This window comes from Octopus bimaculoides, chromosome 11 (genome assembly GCF_046866305.1).
Source record: "Octopus bimaculoides isolate indiv1 chromosome 11, ASM4686630v1, whole genome shotgun sequence".
NCBI lineage: Eukaryota > Metazoa > Mollusca > Cephalopoda > Octopoda > Octopodidae > Octopus > Octopus bimaculoides.
The window spans coordinates 25,163,991-25,181,046 of NC_142938.1; the positions used below are offsets into that span (position 1 = coordinate 25,163,991).

The 17,056-nt window shown below is 33.5% G+C and overlaps 1 protein-coding gene across 8 annotated transcripts in view; it reads right to left on the reverse strand.

The window, feature by feature from the left end:
- Positions 1 to 12,937: 12,937 nt before the first annotated feature.
- LOC106869641 (gonadotropin-releasing hormone II receptor) overlaps positions 12,938 to 17,056 on the reverse strand; it is a 568,181-nt gene continuing 564,062 nt past the window's right edge. For all 8 annotated transcript variants that reach the window (XM_089359709.1, XM_089359708.1, XM_052971649.2 and 5 more), the window contains one exon: positions 12,938 to 15,640. In XM_089359709.1, coding sequence (XP_089215835.1) covers positions 13,791 to 15,209 — 1,419 coding nt within the window. In that variant the 5' untranslated portion in view covers positions 15,210 to 15,640 and the 3' untranslated portion in view covers positions 12,938 to 13,790. The remainder of the gene's footprint in view (positions 15,641 to 17,056) is intronic.

Here is a 17,056-nt window from a genome sequence, read left to right on the forward strand (position 1 = left end):
GAAAGTTATGTGATGTTGCATGATACGTGATAAAAGTGAAGTTAATCAAATGCCTCGTAATTTTGGCATAAGGTCTGGGGTCAATCGACACCTTTGGTCTCCAGTGCTTGAGTGGAATGCAGATAAGCATTTTGTTCGACGCGCTAACGATTCTGGCATCTCAACCGGTTTTTCACTGTTGCAGTTCCAAGTATTCATGATTTGCGCATGGTATAAGAGTAAGCATGTACATTAAAAGAGACATGCAATGCAAACCGAAGTAAGAGCTGTAATCCGAACAGCAAAGTATTGTGCATTTGAAAGCAGTTGGACTACATAATTGTAGTTGCAAAGTAGTGCTCTGTACCGTATATGTGTTGTGCCTCCATTGGATTTCGCACAGGAATCTTAAACGTTTGAATATTAAAATCCTACACATTTGTATGTTACATTGCTTGTGTGTTCGAACCAAATCTGCATTAAGTTTGAGCATGCCACCTGTAATCTTTAATGAATAGGTGTAAAGATCAGTTCAACTATTTAGTATCAAGCCATGAATTCAAGTGATTGAGTCAGCGATTTTCGGCTAAAAATTCGAAGTTAAGGATCAGATGTTTCCACTACTACGTGATCTTATATTACAGGAATGAAAACAAAAGAGCTTGAGTGATGGAGAAAAACCTGACTTTTAGCCAAATGCTTCCCATGAACTTCAGTTTAGGGTTTCAACAGTAAATTAGCAGGTTCAATTAATATGATGGCTCCCATCAACATTTGGTTATATATACATTATCAAATCTCATATTAACTATGTCTATTCGTTATCAGTACGGAAGCCAGCCTCTTATAATTGAGCAATCGGTATGAAACCGGATATATTTAAAGATGTGCACATTTTATGGTGCTTATCAGCTTTTGGCAGCGCCTTGTTGCCTTAATGAAACTGATTCGCTCAGTGAATTCGGGAACGCGGAAAACAATAAATGAGGCGCGTATGCTTGTTATCTGTAAGTAACAATCCACTTGTATGCTACATATCTACTCAGTGAAGCGGGGTGCGGGAAAGAGACAAGTAAGGTCCCAATGAAAATTTGTGTAAGTGTGCTTAATTTTAGGTCTAAATTTTCTCGGTCACGGGCATGATGGTTCAGGAAACCAATCTGTTTGTAGTTTGAATATTTCCAGAACAGTAATGCTTCACAGTATATATTTTTAAATGAGCTAACAACCAGCCAGCATTATATATTTGTAATGGTTCTAATCACTCGCCTGCAATTATTAAACACATAACTGGTAATGTGAATAGACCATTTCGAAATCTATTAACAGATAAGGCTATTTCTGACATGATTGCCCTGTACTATAATAGAATACTATAATAGAAAGGAAGAAATTTCAACGTGATAAAACTATTTAGAATCAAGCTCTAAATAATTAAATACACGCAGAAACCAAAATGTATTGTTCAACCCACTATAAGTTACAATAGTCACAAATATAGCTGTATGTTTCCTTACTAAGATACATTAAACTTTCTCGCTTTCTATATATAGAACTAATTTGTTTTTCAATATCAGCTCTGGTAAAGACACTTTAGTTATTTAGGGAATGTAGGGTCTAAAATTTTGAGCCACAATAAAAGTGAATCACGAAAGAGCCAGTGTAAAGCTGGTATAAAAGCTGTTTTTGGTTCGGAATAACATCGCGTTTATGAAAAACTATTTCAAAACTCGATACAGCCAACATACCTATTAGTTTAGATACAAGGACAAATGTTCAAAGTCAGTATGGTTCTCCATGATCCCATACTTACAGGCAAAAAGTTTCGCAGATTAGGTGCTATTATATATTTTTCCAGACATTATGTGGTAGATAATCAAAACTTTTTTTAGTCTATCCAGGCTATCGACAAGTTTTTGTGTCGTTTGTGACAATCTTCCAAGATAATCTTACTGATGAGTAGCTGATCTTTATAACCATAGGACCCACGTTTACATCCCTTTTGCTCATTAGGGAATGTGCCACCTTCTTCTTCTTCTTCTTCTTCTTAGAGTGGTGAGCTAGCAGAATCGTTAGCACACCGGGAAAATGCTTAGCGGTATTTCGTCCGTCTTCACATTCTGAGTACAAATTCCGCCAAAGTCTACTTCGCCTTTCATTCCTTCGGGGTCGATAAAATAACTACCAGTCATTCACTGGGGCCGATATAATTGACTTTCTCCATCTCTGAACTTTCTGGTCTTGTGCCAAAATTTGCCACTGACATTTCATTATAAATTCTCAACCCATAGTTCTTGTATGATATATCGTGGATTGTCAGCATTACATAAGTTTACTCCAACCTCACTTCGGTTATTTTATTCTGATCCCTCCTTCAGAACCTTTAAAGTTATACCCATATGTAATATTGTAATTTTATAAGGTGTTACCCATCAAATAAGGGGTAACTTTGGATGTATACGTTCACCATGATGGATAAAATAAGGAAATATGGTACACATGCAAAATTTGTCATTTAAATTTTATCGAATTGTTTAGTTCTTATATAAATTGATGAAAAATATTTATTACTTTAAAATATTAAGCAAGGCAAAATTTTCATTTGTTTAACTCTTCTCATAAAAACTAAATACTCTGTCATTTACCTCCTCCTTCCTATCCCTGTGAGTCATTTCTTCTCCGTGTGTGTGTGTCTATGTGTGTGTGTGTGTGTGTGTCTATGTGTGTGTGTGTGTGTGTGTGTGTGTGTGTGTGTGTGTGTGTGTGTGTGTGTGTGTAGCTTTACTCATTGTCTGCCACTGTTTTAGTATGTACATGCATCATAAACCTCTTATGCTTATTCTTCTTTTGTATCTCCCTTTTACTATCTCAGCACTCACTTTATATGGTTTAAGATGTGAATTGAGAAATTAACCAACAAACCAATCAACGAACGAACGAACGAATGAATCAACCAGCCAACCAACCAATCAACCAACAATTATATCGGCTATTAGTGATTTCAAATTTTTGCATAAGGCCAGCAATTTCGGGTGGTGGTGGTGGTTAAGTCGATTACATCGATTCCAGTGCCTAACTGGCACTTATTTTATCAACCCCAAAAGGATGAAAGGCAAAGTCGATCTCAGCGGAATTTGAACTCAGAGCGTATGCCGGACGAAGTGCTTCTAGCCATTTTGTCCAGTATGATAACGATTCTGCCAGGTCACCGCCTTTATCGCATGTGTCGGCAATTACCAAAAAGAAATTAAAATAATTATTATTTACAAGCCTATTTATATATCTATCCATATTTTGAATTATGCACGTATTTATTTATTCAAGTAATTCTTTTGTCATTTATCACATATCTTTTATAAATTAAAAAATTATTTGATGATTTATTAAAATACTCCCTTGTTTAATTCTTTCATTAACTTTAACTAACCCCCTATTTTAAGATATTTTAAAATATTACATACGTACATACATAGCGTTGCCATTATTAATTTTTAAATTATTTAATTGTCGTTTCTTTAATGCTTCGTTTCAATAATTCATCTTAAACAACTTTTCATATCAATCACCAGCCGATTATGTAACTCTATATTCATATTTTACTTCTAATTAACACCATTTGATTGTAAGTTGCAATTTATTTCCCTTGTCCTACTCTCTCCAGTGTTTTTTGCTGAATCATGCTATACCTCACATTTCACAAACATGAATCCTTATTTAGTCAATCGAATGTAAGTGATTTTTCCACCATGTTTTTTTTTTATATATTTGATATTTTCCCGTCTATTTTGTGGAGAACCTTGAAACACGAGTAAAAATATATAGCATCAACTGAATAAATAATTACATTCGAGCACACATGCTTAGTATTTTTCTCTCTGTCAATACATACATACATAAAGTTCAAATTTACAGAAACAAAAGACGAAGACAGGCAAAGGAATAACAAGCAGGTGTATTAGTTTGAAATGCATTCTATTATTATGTACTATACATATTTATATATATGTACATGCATATGTAGATACATAAACACAGAAATAACATATACACAAACAAATGTGTGTTTGTGTGTGTGTGTGGTCTGTGTGTGTGTGTATGCGTGCGTGTGAAAAGAAAAATATATAGTGAAATCTTAGCGTCTGGGAGAGAGAGAGAGAAAAGAAAACCATACACGTAAGTACATTGAGAAAAGAAAGGATGGTATGATAAAATGTTTGAAGAGTATATCTTAAATGTATTAACAGAGAAATGGAGGAACCATTGTGTTCTTTGGAGAACAGAAGTCGAAAAGAGAAAATTGAGGGAAACGAGTAGAAAAAGGAAAGGAAGAACGGTGATTGGTTGCTGGGGTGAAAAATGGTAGAGAGGGAAGAGAGAGGGAACAAAGAAAATATGCAACTTGATAGATCGCTAGCCACTAAATCTTTTTCTATTTTCTCTCCCTGTTTATTTCTGTGTTCCTTTCTGTCGAAGAGCGTAGGCTCGAAACGTAAAAGTCTTTCCCACTTCCCGAGCGTTAAACTAATACATCTGTTTGTTATTTACACACCCGTATATATGGCTGAAGCGGGAAGACCGAATATGGCTTGAAAGTCATAACATGTCTAGGTGAGACAGGCTGACACTGAAGTGGCTTCGCGCCCTCCATTGTCAGTTAAAGTTCAGACAGTGTCATGTGACAACTTGCTGGGGCTACTTGCTGGAGCCTAGCAGCGGGAAGTTTAGACAGTGTCATGTGACAACTTGCTGGTGCTGCCTACTGGACCCTAGCAGCGGGAAATTTAGACAGTGTCACGTGACAACTAGCTGGGGCTGCCTGCTGGAGCCTAGCAGCAGATATAAAAAGGGGAACTTGACATGACGATCAGTCGGACGCTGACACTCGTTGATGCTGCATCGAAGAGGCCAGGGAATAGAAGAAAGAAGACATACACCCAACACCAGAACTGAAGACACCTCCGAAAGGAGGAGCCCCGCCACGTCAAAACGGTAGAGGAGTAGGGGCCGAAACCGGACGTGGTTCCTCCTGATGATGTCTTCAGCTAACTGGATCCGAATCCACCAAGGGAAGGTATGTCGGAAGAATGTAATTTAACAACGCGGGTTGATGAACCGTAAGACGTGTGGCCAGAACCTCCTAGAAAATAACCATAGCGAGGGACATTCCACAGTTGAATTAGAACAGTCACAAACAGTGAAAGAAGACATGCACCCAACACCAGAGCTGAAGACACCTCCGAAAGGGGGTGGCCCCGCCACGTCAAAACGGTAGAGGAGTAGGGGCCGAAACCGGACGTAGTTCCTCCTGATGATGTCTTGAGCTAACTGGATCCTATAAAGGAGCTGTTGTGGTAGCAGACCACGAAACATGGTTGAAATTCCTCCTGTAATTCTCACTATATATATGTATGTGTGTGTTTAAGTATTTATATATATATATATATATATATATATATATATATATATATATATATATATATATATATATATATATAGTGAGAATTTATGCAAAAAACAAAACAAAAGAAGAAGACGGGTGCGTAAACAACAAACAGATGTATTAGTTTAACGTTCGGGAAGTGAGAAAGTCTTTTACGTTTCGAGCCTACGCTCTTCGACAGAAAGGAACACAGAAATAAACAGGAAGAGAAAATACAAAATAAATATATATATGTAAATAAATAAATATAAAAGGTTGGCCAAAGGTCACCTACCAGTAAATGAAAAGCATTTAATTTCAAGATTTATGTTAAACAATTGAATGAATTTAATAAAAGCATCTAAATATGGAACATCAAGAAAATTGTTCAAACTGAAGTCCTTCTTGAGCGACACATTTTCCCATTCGAGTCAAAACAGAATTACAGATAGTATTTATGGAATTTTGATTTACTGTCGAGTGACTTTTGGCCAAACTTGCATTAATCAATATATATATATATACATCAATATATAAGTATAAATCAATATACACACATACACACATACATATATATGTATAAATATATATATATATATATATATATATATATATATATATATATATATATATATATATATATATATATGTGTGTGTGTGTGTGTGTGTGTGTGTGTGTGTGTGTAAATAAATAAATATATATGTATGTATATACGCACGCATATATATATATATATAGTCTTTTACTCTTTTACTTGTTTCAGTCTTTTAACTGTGGCCATGCTGGAGCACCGCCTTTAGTCGAGCAAATCGACTCCAGGACTTATTCTTTGGAAGCCTAGTACTTATTCTATCGGTCTCTTTTGCCGAACCGCTAAGTTACGGGGACATAAACACACCAGCATCGGTTGTCAAGCGATGTTGGGGGGACAAACACAGACATACAAACACATACATATATACGACAGGCTTCTTTCAGTTTCCGTCTACCAAATCCACTCACAAGGCTTTGGTCGGCCCGAGTCTATAGTAGAAAACCCTTGACCAAGATGCCACGCAGTGGGACTGAACCCGGGACCATGTGGTTGGTAAGCAAACTACTTACCACACAGCCACTCCTACGCCTATATGTTTGAAAATATTAAACAATCACACAATTTCATAAGAAAAGTTATTACAGTGACCTCGCTTATGTGTAGTTTAAAACGTTTGGAGTATTCTCACAAGAGACAGAAATTAAAAGAAAAACTTGACCTTGAAACAACAAGTGTTTTCTTCATAACTTTTATATAATATTCCAAAATATATGCAAACAGATATTTCAAGAATCAACAGGGCCTGATTATTTGCTGAATGATCACAAGTATGTAACTCGGAGTACTGGAACTATGAGATTTTCAATTATAATATACAGTTATTCAGTTTAGCAATTGATCGCTTATCGGTGAATCAACAGATTTACATACATACATACATACATATTCTGTAAATAAGTTATAATTATAAACTTAAAGCTTAAAAGCGGTCACCGTGTATTAACTGAAGAAAATAGTCTAATATTGCAGCGTGTAAGCCCTCAACGGGATAAAGTGTCTTGACAACCGGTTTTGGTGTGTTTACGTCCTCGTAACTTAGAGGTTCGGCAAAAGAGAGGGAAAGAATAAGTATTAGCCTCTAAAACCACAAGTCCTAGGGTCGATTTGTCCGATTCAAATGACTGAAAAAGCAAAAGATAAAAGTTATACATACATCTTTAATCTTATATATATATATATATATATATATATATATATATATATATATATATATATATATATATATATATATATATATATATACACATACATACATACATACATATATATATATATATATATATATATATATATATATACACACACATACATACATACATATATATATATATATATATATATATATATATATATATATATATATATATATATATATATATATATATATATATATATATATACCTTTTATCTTTATATATACGTACATACATACACAACGACAAAGAAATAAAGCATGAAAAAGTATTTTTAAATATGCATTTTTATTCTTACACCCATAACGATCAAATGATTACATAAATTTTCTTTCGGATCCACTGATCATTCTAGGATGCCCTTTGTGTATATGAAATCCATTACTTTCAAAATATTTTCTGTGTTACAAGACAGTCATTTCGTTCTAGCCCACAGTAAAACAATGGAATTTTTCTTTCTTTCTGTTAGTTCCAGTGATACTTCATGTCTGACTTTTTTAATGTTTTCGTTCATATTTTATATGATATATTTTAAAATCAATTTTTTAAAATGAATATTATTTTTTGTAAATGTATTTTGTAATTTTTATTTTTTTTTGAAATATTTTTCAAGTGAATCTCAAATATTCCAATCGAACTTTTGTGGAGGATAATGCTTCGACTTCAGAAAGCTTTCGCGGTTATAATGATTGATATAACTTTTGTTTTATTTTTATTTTTGTTTTTGTTGTTGTTGCTTTATATTTGTATAATTTTTAATATTTTTTCTATACCCTAACATAATACACAGACGACGGAACGGGTTAAATATCAGGGGTGAGGGAGTGCTGTTGAATAAAGTGTCTTATTCATTTGTATTTCATTCTAATAGTCCAAATGTCAAGAAATAAAAAAAGAAACTAAGAATATAAGACTATAACACGAAAAACCCATAAACAAAACAAAAAATACCCACAATGAATTATAATTTGGAAAACATATAATAATAATAATAATAATAATAATAATAATAATAACAACATATTTTTGTTTTTTATTAGGAACAGGGCCCCGGTTCTTGAAAGGTTGAGGAATGAGAAGTGTGAAATTTACGCTTTTCCCAACGTCATTTCAGGCGCAAAAATATCGAAATGTTTTCAAAAAAGGATTCGAAACTGCATCAATTTGCCGAAGGGTTATCAATGTTCTGCAGTGATTGCCACAATAACGATGTTAATAATAATAATGTTGTGGGACTGGTAGACTAGGTTACAGTGATAGACAAAATGCCTGGTGGTATTTAGAATTTTATGTTCTGAGTTCAAATCCCGTCGAGATTTTACTTTTTTTTTGTTCATTCTTCTGGTAACTACAAAACAAAACACCTTTCAAATACTAGAGTTCGATAAAATCCACAATACCATCTCACAAATTTGAGTCTTTGTACCTAAATTAGAAATCAATATTAGAAATCAATATTAATAATACAATAATAACGCTTTGTAGGAATTTTGACTTACAACTGTGTGTTGAAACCAATATTGTTATATTTTGGAAGAGTCATAATTATTAAAACCTATAAACACTCTCACCGGTTTATCTCTGTTATACTTTTTTTCTTTTTCCTAAAGCAGTTGCATTTGTTTATGTCCCATAAAATATTTTCCATTGGCCCGTACTGTTACCTTCTCAATGAGGGTTGATTAGTTTCTTTTAACAGTTTCTTTTGTTTTAGTTTTCAACTGATTTTATTGCTGTTACATCTATAAGTAAGTATATGAGTTAACGTTTCTATTGCTTTATTTTACATAATTTTGTAGTTGAAAGTTCGCAAGCTTTAGCTAAGCTAGTAGAAAACTAAAAATAGCGATTTAAATCTTTGGCACAGGGCCATAATTTCTGTGTATATGTGTGCGTGAGTTACAGACGATTAATTTGGCCCTCAGTAGTCAACTGTTATTTATAATCTTGCCTTTGCAAAAATGAAAGCAAAATGCGATTATGGCAGAATTTAACTCAAAACGTAAAGAAGGAAAACGAATGTTGCTAGGGTATTGTTTTAAGCGCTGCACAGCTCATGCCAATCCAACATTTCTTTTATGAATAAAATAATGATTTGTAGCCCAGCAACATTTTTGGATGGAAGATAACAGTCGATTAAATCATTATAGTAATTCACTGGGACTTAATTTAGCAATCCCAAGATTATGAAAAGCAAGGTCGACCTCGGCGGAATTTGAACTGAAAATTTAGACGGACGTATATAGAGCACGGAATTTTCTCTTTTTTTTTTCGTTCCTGTCTCGCTACTGTTTCTGCATTTCACTGGTCTCTTGAAAAACAGGTAATGACAACAGTATTAAATTAAAACTTAATCGTCAAAATAATTTAGTCGTCATTGTTGAAAACAAATCTCTTGTTCTTAAACAAATCAATATTTTAAAAATATATATTGACGATCTAAATATTACAGTGAAATATTTTTTCATGCCAATGTAGAACTGAACAGTGAAATATCATACATATAGTGGCAAAAGACGGGAAGGTTAATAGCCAATCCTATGTTTCTACTATCATAATTTGCTATTGTATTTTTAGCTATGATATGTAGATGAAGCTTATGAGAATTACTGTCGCCATATTTATCAGAAAACGATATTACAGACCAGACTACGGGAGACTTCGTATGAGTGTGTATGAATATAATGTATAACAAGAGTGCATGTATGTATTGATGTACGTTTGTACGCATATATGTATCTAGACAGGTATGTATATGCTTGTATGTGTGTGTGTATATATGTATATACATATACACACATATTTGTGTGCATGTGTTAGTGTGTGATTTTATACAGTATTTTCAAGTATAATTAAACAATTTGTTTAAAAAAGTTGTTTTTTAGAACACAGAAGGCAAGTTTTTTTTTCTTTTTCTCTTTTTGTAGATTTTTATTAATATTATTATTAATAAATTTCATGAAAATAATTTCTTTTGTAGTTTTTTTTTTTACTTTGGAAATAAAACGACGATAATGGTTACCGTCATCATCGTCGTCGTCATCATCGTCATAATCATTAACATCAGCAACAATAACAATAATACGCACGTGGATGACATGAGATTACTTTCACGCACACACACATGCGAACTAGCACATGTCACAGTCATACAGATGAAATATTATAATTGTTATGTCAAGATTCACCTTTTCTAATTTTCAGCAAATGATAATATTAACTATTGCTCGATCATCAGAGAGGTGAAAGTTAAAAAAACAATTCTAAAAGTGTCAATTATATTATTAAACTCTACCTCTTGTATTGGGTACTATGTTCTTCAAAACACATATATTTACGAGCATGAATTTCAATGCATATCCATTCTCCTTATCTCTCTGTCTCTGTCTGTCTGTGTATGTTTCTCTCCCTCCTTCCCCCTCTCTCTCTCTATATATATATACACATGTACACACAAACACACACACATACCCATATTCACAACATATATTTTACATACATGCACAGATAATGCACATATGTATGTTTGTATGTATATATATATATATATGTGTGTATATATATATAAATGTATGCATATAAATGTATGCATATATATGTATGTTTATACTTATAATTCAATATCTACATATATGCATATACATACACGCACACACACACACGTGCACACATACACACACAGACATGTGTGTGTGTGCGTATGTATGTTTGTATATAATTCGATATTATTGTTCAAGTCTTCCTTGAATAGTTCATTAGTTGGGCATTTAATAATCGATTTAAGTAAAAAGCCTTAATCGATCAAATTTTACATTAAAATTTTGTATTAATACTAACCCACTAACTATATTAAGGGAAGTACTTTAGAATAAATTTTGGTAACTAAAGAATAATATAACAATAGAACCAAAATGTTAGCTACGTCACAGTGGAATATATTACCACACCCACTCAACTCGCCGTATTTCACTGTAAATATTACATAACGTATAAGCTTTTTTTATATCGCAAGTGTTTTTGACAAATCGAGCGAGAGCTTTCTACCAAGAGTCTTCTACCAGAGTTTCGGAATCGACAACGACTTGCTTAGGTAATTTGTTAGACGGAAACCACATGGAAGCCTGTCGGAAAGGAATTTTTTTCCTGTCCTTAATTACTATACTTAATCCGTCACCCTGGCTGCTCTTTGGTAGACTTCAGTGAATTCTGCTATGTTACAAGCATTTGCGCCAAGTCGCTTCACTGAAGTCAACTTCATTATTCTTCTTATACGTAATAGCGGCCATGAAAGAGTCACCGGCGCTGCGTTTCCTGACGAAGCCCTTAAAATTTATATTAATGGTATATAAATTAATTATATTTGATATACAGAATGTATCATAATGATGTATCATGTGTTATTTGTAATATCTGTGCTTGTTTAAAATGTGCTACACCAAGAGGAAAAAAAGCATGTATTTAATCTTCTTCGATATTTTGAAAACCCAAAGATTGTTTCTTCTCTTGTTTATTTAGAGTCCTGCAATTTTCAGTCCCTGGAAGTAGAGATTTTACTGAATGCTACCGAATACAAATCTCATGGGGTGATGGTGGTGGAATATGTTAACAGAAGGATGTAATATCTAGACTATGCCTGCTTTGCAGTTCCACATTTCGTTCATCTCCGTTCCTCACTTTGGAAAAGAAAGAAAACTTTAAGTCTTCAGTAGTTTGGTTCTATATTTTAAAAAATCGTTTTGTATCGCTAGGTTCGTATCATCGTTTTTCCTACGCAAACAACTTTCTTTTATACACCTTTTGCATTTTTGAACATTGTTTTTATGTTAGTACTTCGTTTCAACGAGTAACTTGTAAAAATGGAGTTGAATTGAATACATGATTTGTGGAGTATACTAAAAAATTTGAATTCGAACCTATCCATCCTGAACAAAAAAACTAATGTGTGTGCGTGTGTGTGATTTATACATTCACATACGTCTCTCTCTTTATATATGCGTATATATACTTTTTTGACGAAATTCTGGCATTCGAAACGTCAATATTCATCCCTTCCTTATGTATATAGATATACATACATACACACACACATACACACACATATATATCTATACATATATGTATGTATATATGTATATATATGTGTGCGCACGCACACACTCACACATACACACGTATATATATATACATGCGCATATATACAAACATCATTATATACCTACATGCATGTATGTGAGTGCATCTGTGTGCAGGTTGCATATGCGTGTGTTTGTATCTATATTTCCCCTGTGCGGCAGTTGTAAATAGCTTAATGGAGACTGATAACGTTGCATGCATGCGTGGGGTATGAGAATCAACAATACGCTACGTATCAAAATGGAACAAGCTGATGGATACATGAAGCTGGCTTCCTGGTCGGACATGACGTGGGGAGCTCCATATATCCTCATACAGATCAAAAGATACACAAACATATAGTCATATATTTATATATATATATATATATATATATATATATATATATATATATATATATATATATATATATATATATAGATATATGCATACATATATATGTGTGTGCGTGTGTGTGTATATATATATATATATATATATATATACATATATATATATATATATATACATATATATATATATATATATATATATATATATATATATATATATATATATATATAAATATACATATATATATATATATATATATATATATATATATATATATATGCATCCACACACACACACACACACACACATATATTTCTCATACCTAACCTCTATCAGAAGAAAACATATAAAGACATTAATATCTTCCTTCTTGACTTCTTCGCCCTATTGGTAGAATATATCCGGCTTTTGAAGGCAGCTCGCTACGATGTTCACACCGTGTTTGAAAATGTTCACTGGTTTACCTCTTGATTTCATCAAGTACATATGGAACCATATATATATATATATATATATATATATATATATATATATATATATATATATATACACACATACATATATATATATATATATATTTATACACACACTCACACACACACACACACACACACACACACACACACACACACACACATATATATACATATATACATATGCATTTATACATATGCTTAGCTAATGCTTATCTATATCTTGACACGCTCAAGTACATTTCTCTGAGCTTTTACTACGTACGAAAAACGTGGTATTTCATTTTCTTAGCATGCAGATTACAGACGAGTACGTACCAAGTATTTGCAACACTATATACATACATACACACATTCATACGTACATATATGCATATATATACATGTACGTATATCTATGCATACATATGTCAGTATATAAGTATATTCTATACGTATATATTAATGGATACACTCACACACATATATATGCGCATATACATACACACGCATACATATTTCATGCTATATACATATGCTTATACATGCATGTATGTGGGGTCTCTAAGCATTAACATAGAATGATATTTACATATATAGACTGATGAGTTTGATGTGAACACATTTGAGATATCTCTTTCAAGATCGCTTCACTTGTTTCTTTTGAAATATTTCAATATATATTTTATACTTTTGTGGTTTCACATTCGGTACTTGGCTGCAAATCCTCTTCCAGAGTATTTTCTTCGCCGTGTTTACTATCCGTTGGATGAGTTGTTTCTTTGGGAGTAAACCTTACCCGTAATCTGTACCCGTTCGTGTTTTCTTCTGTAATAATGGAACTCTGGTTTCGTTGTCTGTCACCTGTTGGAGTTGGTACGTTGTTAGTCTGATTAACAAGATGATATTCTCGTCCGCTTCGCACAGAACTTCGAGAGCTTTTGAAATCCTCAGCGACTGATACACACTCTGTCGGCAGCACAGTGCGTAAACTTTGATTCCTGTTCAGTCTTGGTATCTTGTGAGGGCAGAAGACCTCCATGAGTCCTCTCTTCAGCTTAATATTGAAAAAACCGTAAACCAAAGGATTCAACCCACTCTGTAAGAGGGCCATTGTTTCAGCGAAAGCAATCACCGTAGCTGGAATATCGTATTTGTAATTGCTGTATATTCGTATCAGATTGACAACAAAATATGGGGTCCAGCAAGCAATAAAAGTTGTTATGATACTTAAAGTCATTTTGATTGTTTTGATTTTGGCGCGTGGTATTGTACTGCGATTTGGGACACTCCTACGAAGCGTCCCTTCTCCTGCTGTGTTGACTATCTCTCGACTTGCTCGCCAAACAGCAAGCACTACATTAATATAGAAATATGAGATCAGAATGGCCGGTATGATGAGAATGTATGTTGTCAAAAAGGTAAAATAGACTTTTCTTTGCCATTCCCCAGTGTAACCATGAGTTTGGCAACCATATTTTTTCTTACCATTTGGATGTACCCCTTTGACAGTTTGTACAAAAATGAAGAGCTGTGGTACAGCGAATCCGAACGCCATAATCCAAGCTGCTGCAATCGATATTCGAGCTTGGTGAATGGTGTTTCTAAAATTTAATGGGTTGCAGATAGCCATGAAACGGTCATAACTCATGGCAGTGAGTATGAAGGTCGTACTAGCTAGAGTGACAATCTGTAGGTAAGGTAAGATCTTGCACGCAGCAGGTCCTAGGACCCACTCACCAAAGCAAACGAAGAGAATTTCTGTAGTCATGGTAGCGAAACACACAGTCAGGTCCCCAATAGCTAAATTTATAATGAAAATATTCACACGACTGTTTTTCTTCTTATATTTACTACAAGTCAGTACTATTATGATTATTGTATTTCCTATTAATGTAATGACCATGATCACAACTAGTGACGCGACACGTTGGATTACGTCTGGAGTCCAAATCTGGTCATCTAATGGTCCAATAGTGGTTCCGAACTGATTTAGTCCCGCCTCTGGACTATCAGTTATATTGGAGACGTTATAAGCAAAGATATGCTGTTCATTAGTCAAAGGTTCGACCATAATAACTTTGCGATTTCTGTCAGCTTCCATTATGTTTCCAGGATGTGGATGGACAAACAAACATATACCAGGTTGTTATGACTTGTCTTTGCTACCATTATCATTATAATTATAATTATTGTTATTATTATTATTATTATTATTATTATTATTATTATTATTATTATTATTATTATTATTACAAAGAGGATGTTTAGTCAAAGGAAAGGATCAGCTTCTACCAATTCATTTCCAAGATCAACGTCGACATTTTTGATAAGATATTTTCTTCTTAGGATTCCAGTCTTAAATTTCTAGAAAGCTCATGCATCAGGGATGAATAACAGACATTTTGTTACAGTAAACAGTCTTTGTGTTTATCTCAGGAATTATTGTTATTATTGGTTGTGTCGCTAGTTTTGCAGTGTTAGTCAGCTCCAGTAAGTATTAGCTTTCATGACCACTGGACCGACATCCAGGACCTAGCAAAATAAAATAGATGTATTAGTAGATTGTAAATATATAACAAAACAACTATAGTCAGTAAATGAAAACAGCTTTAACGCAAGTAACAAACAAGCAAACAAAAATATACAGAGAAAAAAAAAACAAAACAAAGCGAAATATATAATTTTTTATGAATTTCTTTCAGAATTACAGAGCAAACTTGTGATTGGGGAATGGAATTATAAATTTATCGATTATAGTGTATAAATGCTATTTATATATTTTAACATTCATACAAGGATGAAAGACAGATTTTCAGTTTTGAACTGGCTAGATGGGAAATAATTATTAAAGCATTTAATGTGTTGCTCTACCGTCTCAACTGTCTACAGTCTATGTATGGGTAATCTTGATGAAAAGCTAACTTAAATGTTGTTGCTTTTACGATTTTACTCAATGTTGTATATTCACACACACAATTACACCCAGAAATATATATTTTTTATTTATGCGCCCTTTTAAAGCCTAGCCGGGCTCAAGGGCTCGGTTTCCCGGTTTCAAGAAACAGGAAGAAAGAGTGAGAGAAAGTTGTGGCGAAAGAGTACAACAGGGGGTCGCACACACACGCACACACACAGCACTCACACACTCTTTCTCTCTCACACACACGTGTGTACACACTCATATACGCATCCATATTTATTCACATATACATCTTTCTCTTTCACTCTCTACCTTGCTTTATAATCATTTCTCTCTTATCTCTCCTTCTCTCAATGCTGTCTTAAGGAATGGACACACTGAACAGATGTCCACGGGCCTCACGGGTCTAGGGGCCTAAATTTGATCTGTACATGTTGTGGCTTACTGTCAATAAACAAATACTATAGGGCCTAGTGCACTGATATTCCCGGGACCCATAATGCTGTTAAGACAGTCCTGGCTTTTCTCACATACGTTCTGTAATTGTTACCCCTTTTTGTCTACGACATGTTTGTGATTGTCACAAAAACAGCTTGTGTCTTCTTCTTGCTTGCAATTAAGATGCATGGATGCATATTGTTGAATGGTTCCCAAGCAATTAATTACGTCTATTTTAATTTTTGTTTAACAAAAAATAAGAATAGTGACAACAAATGTATCCATCATAAAAAATGCAAAACAAAACAAAACAAAGTCCAAATAATGAACAACGGGAAAAAATATCTAATACATCTAAAATAATTATGAAGAGGACAACAGCAAATATGACACAAAATTCAAAATAATTAACAACGTTATTATTTTACGTTACAATGGAGTCTCATAAAATTGATGAAAATCGAAAACAAACAAACAGGCGATTTCTTAAGAAATAAAGAAGTAAAACATCCACTGAAAGTATATAAAACAAACTTTGCTCCAAGCAAAAAAAAAAAAAAAAAAGAAAAAAGAAAAAATGACGAGACACG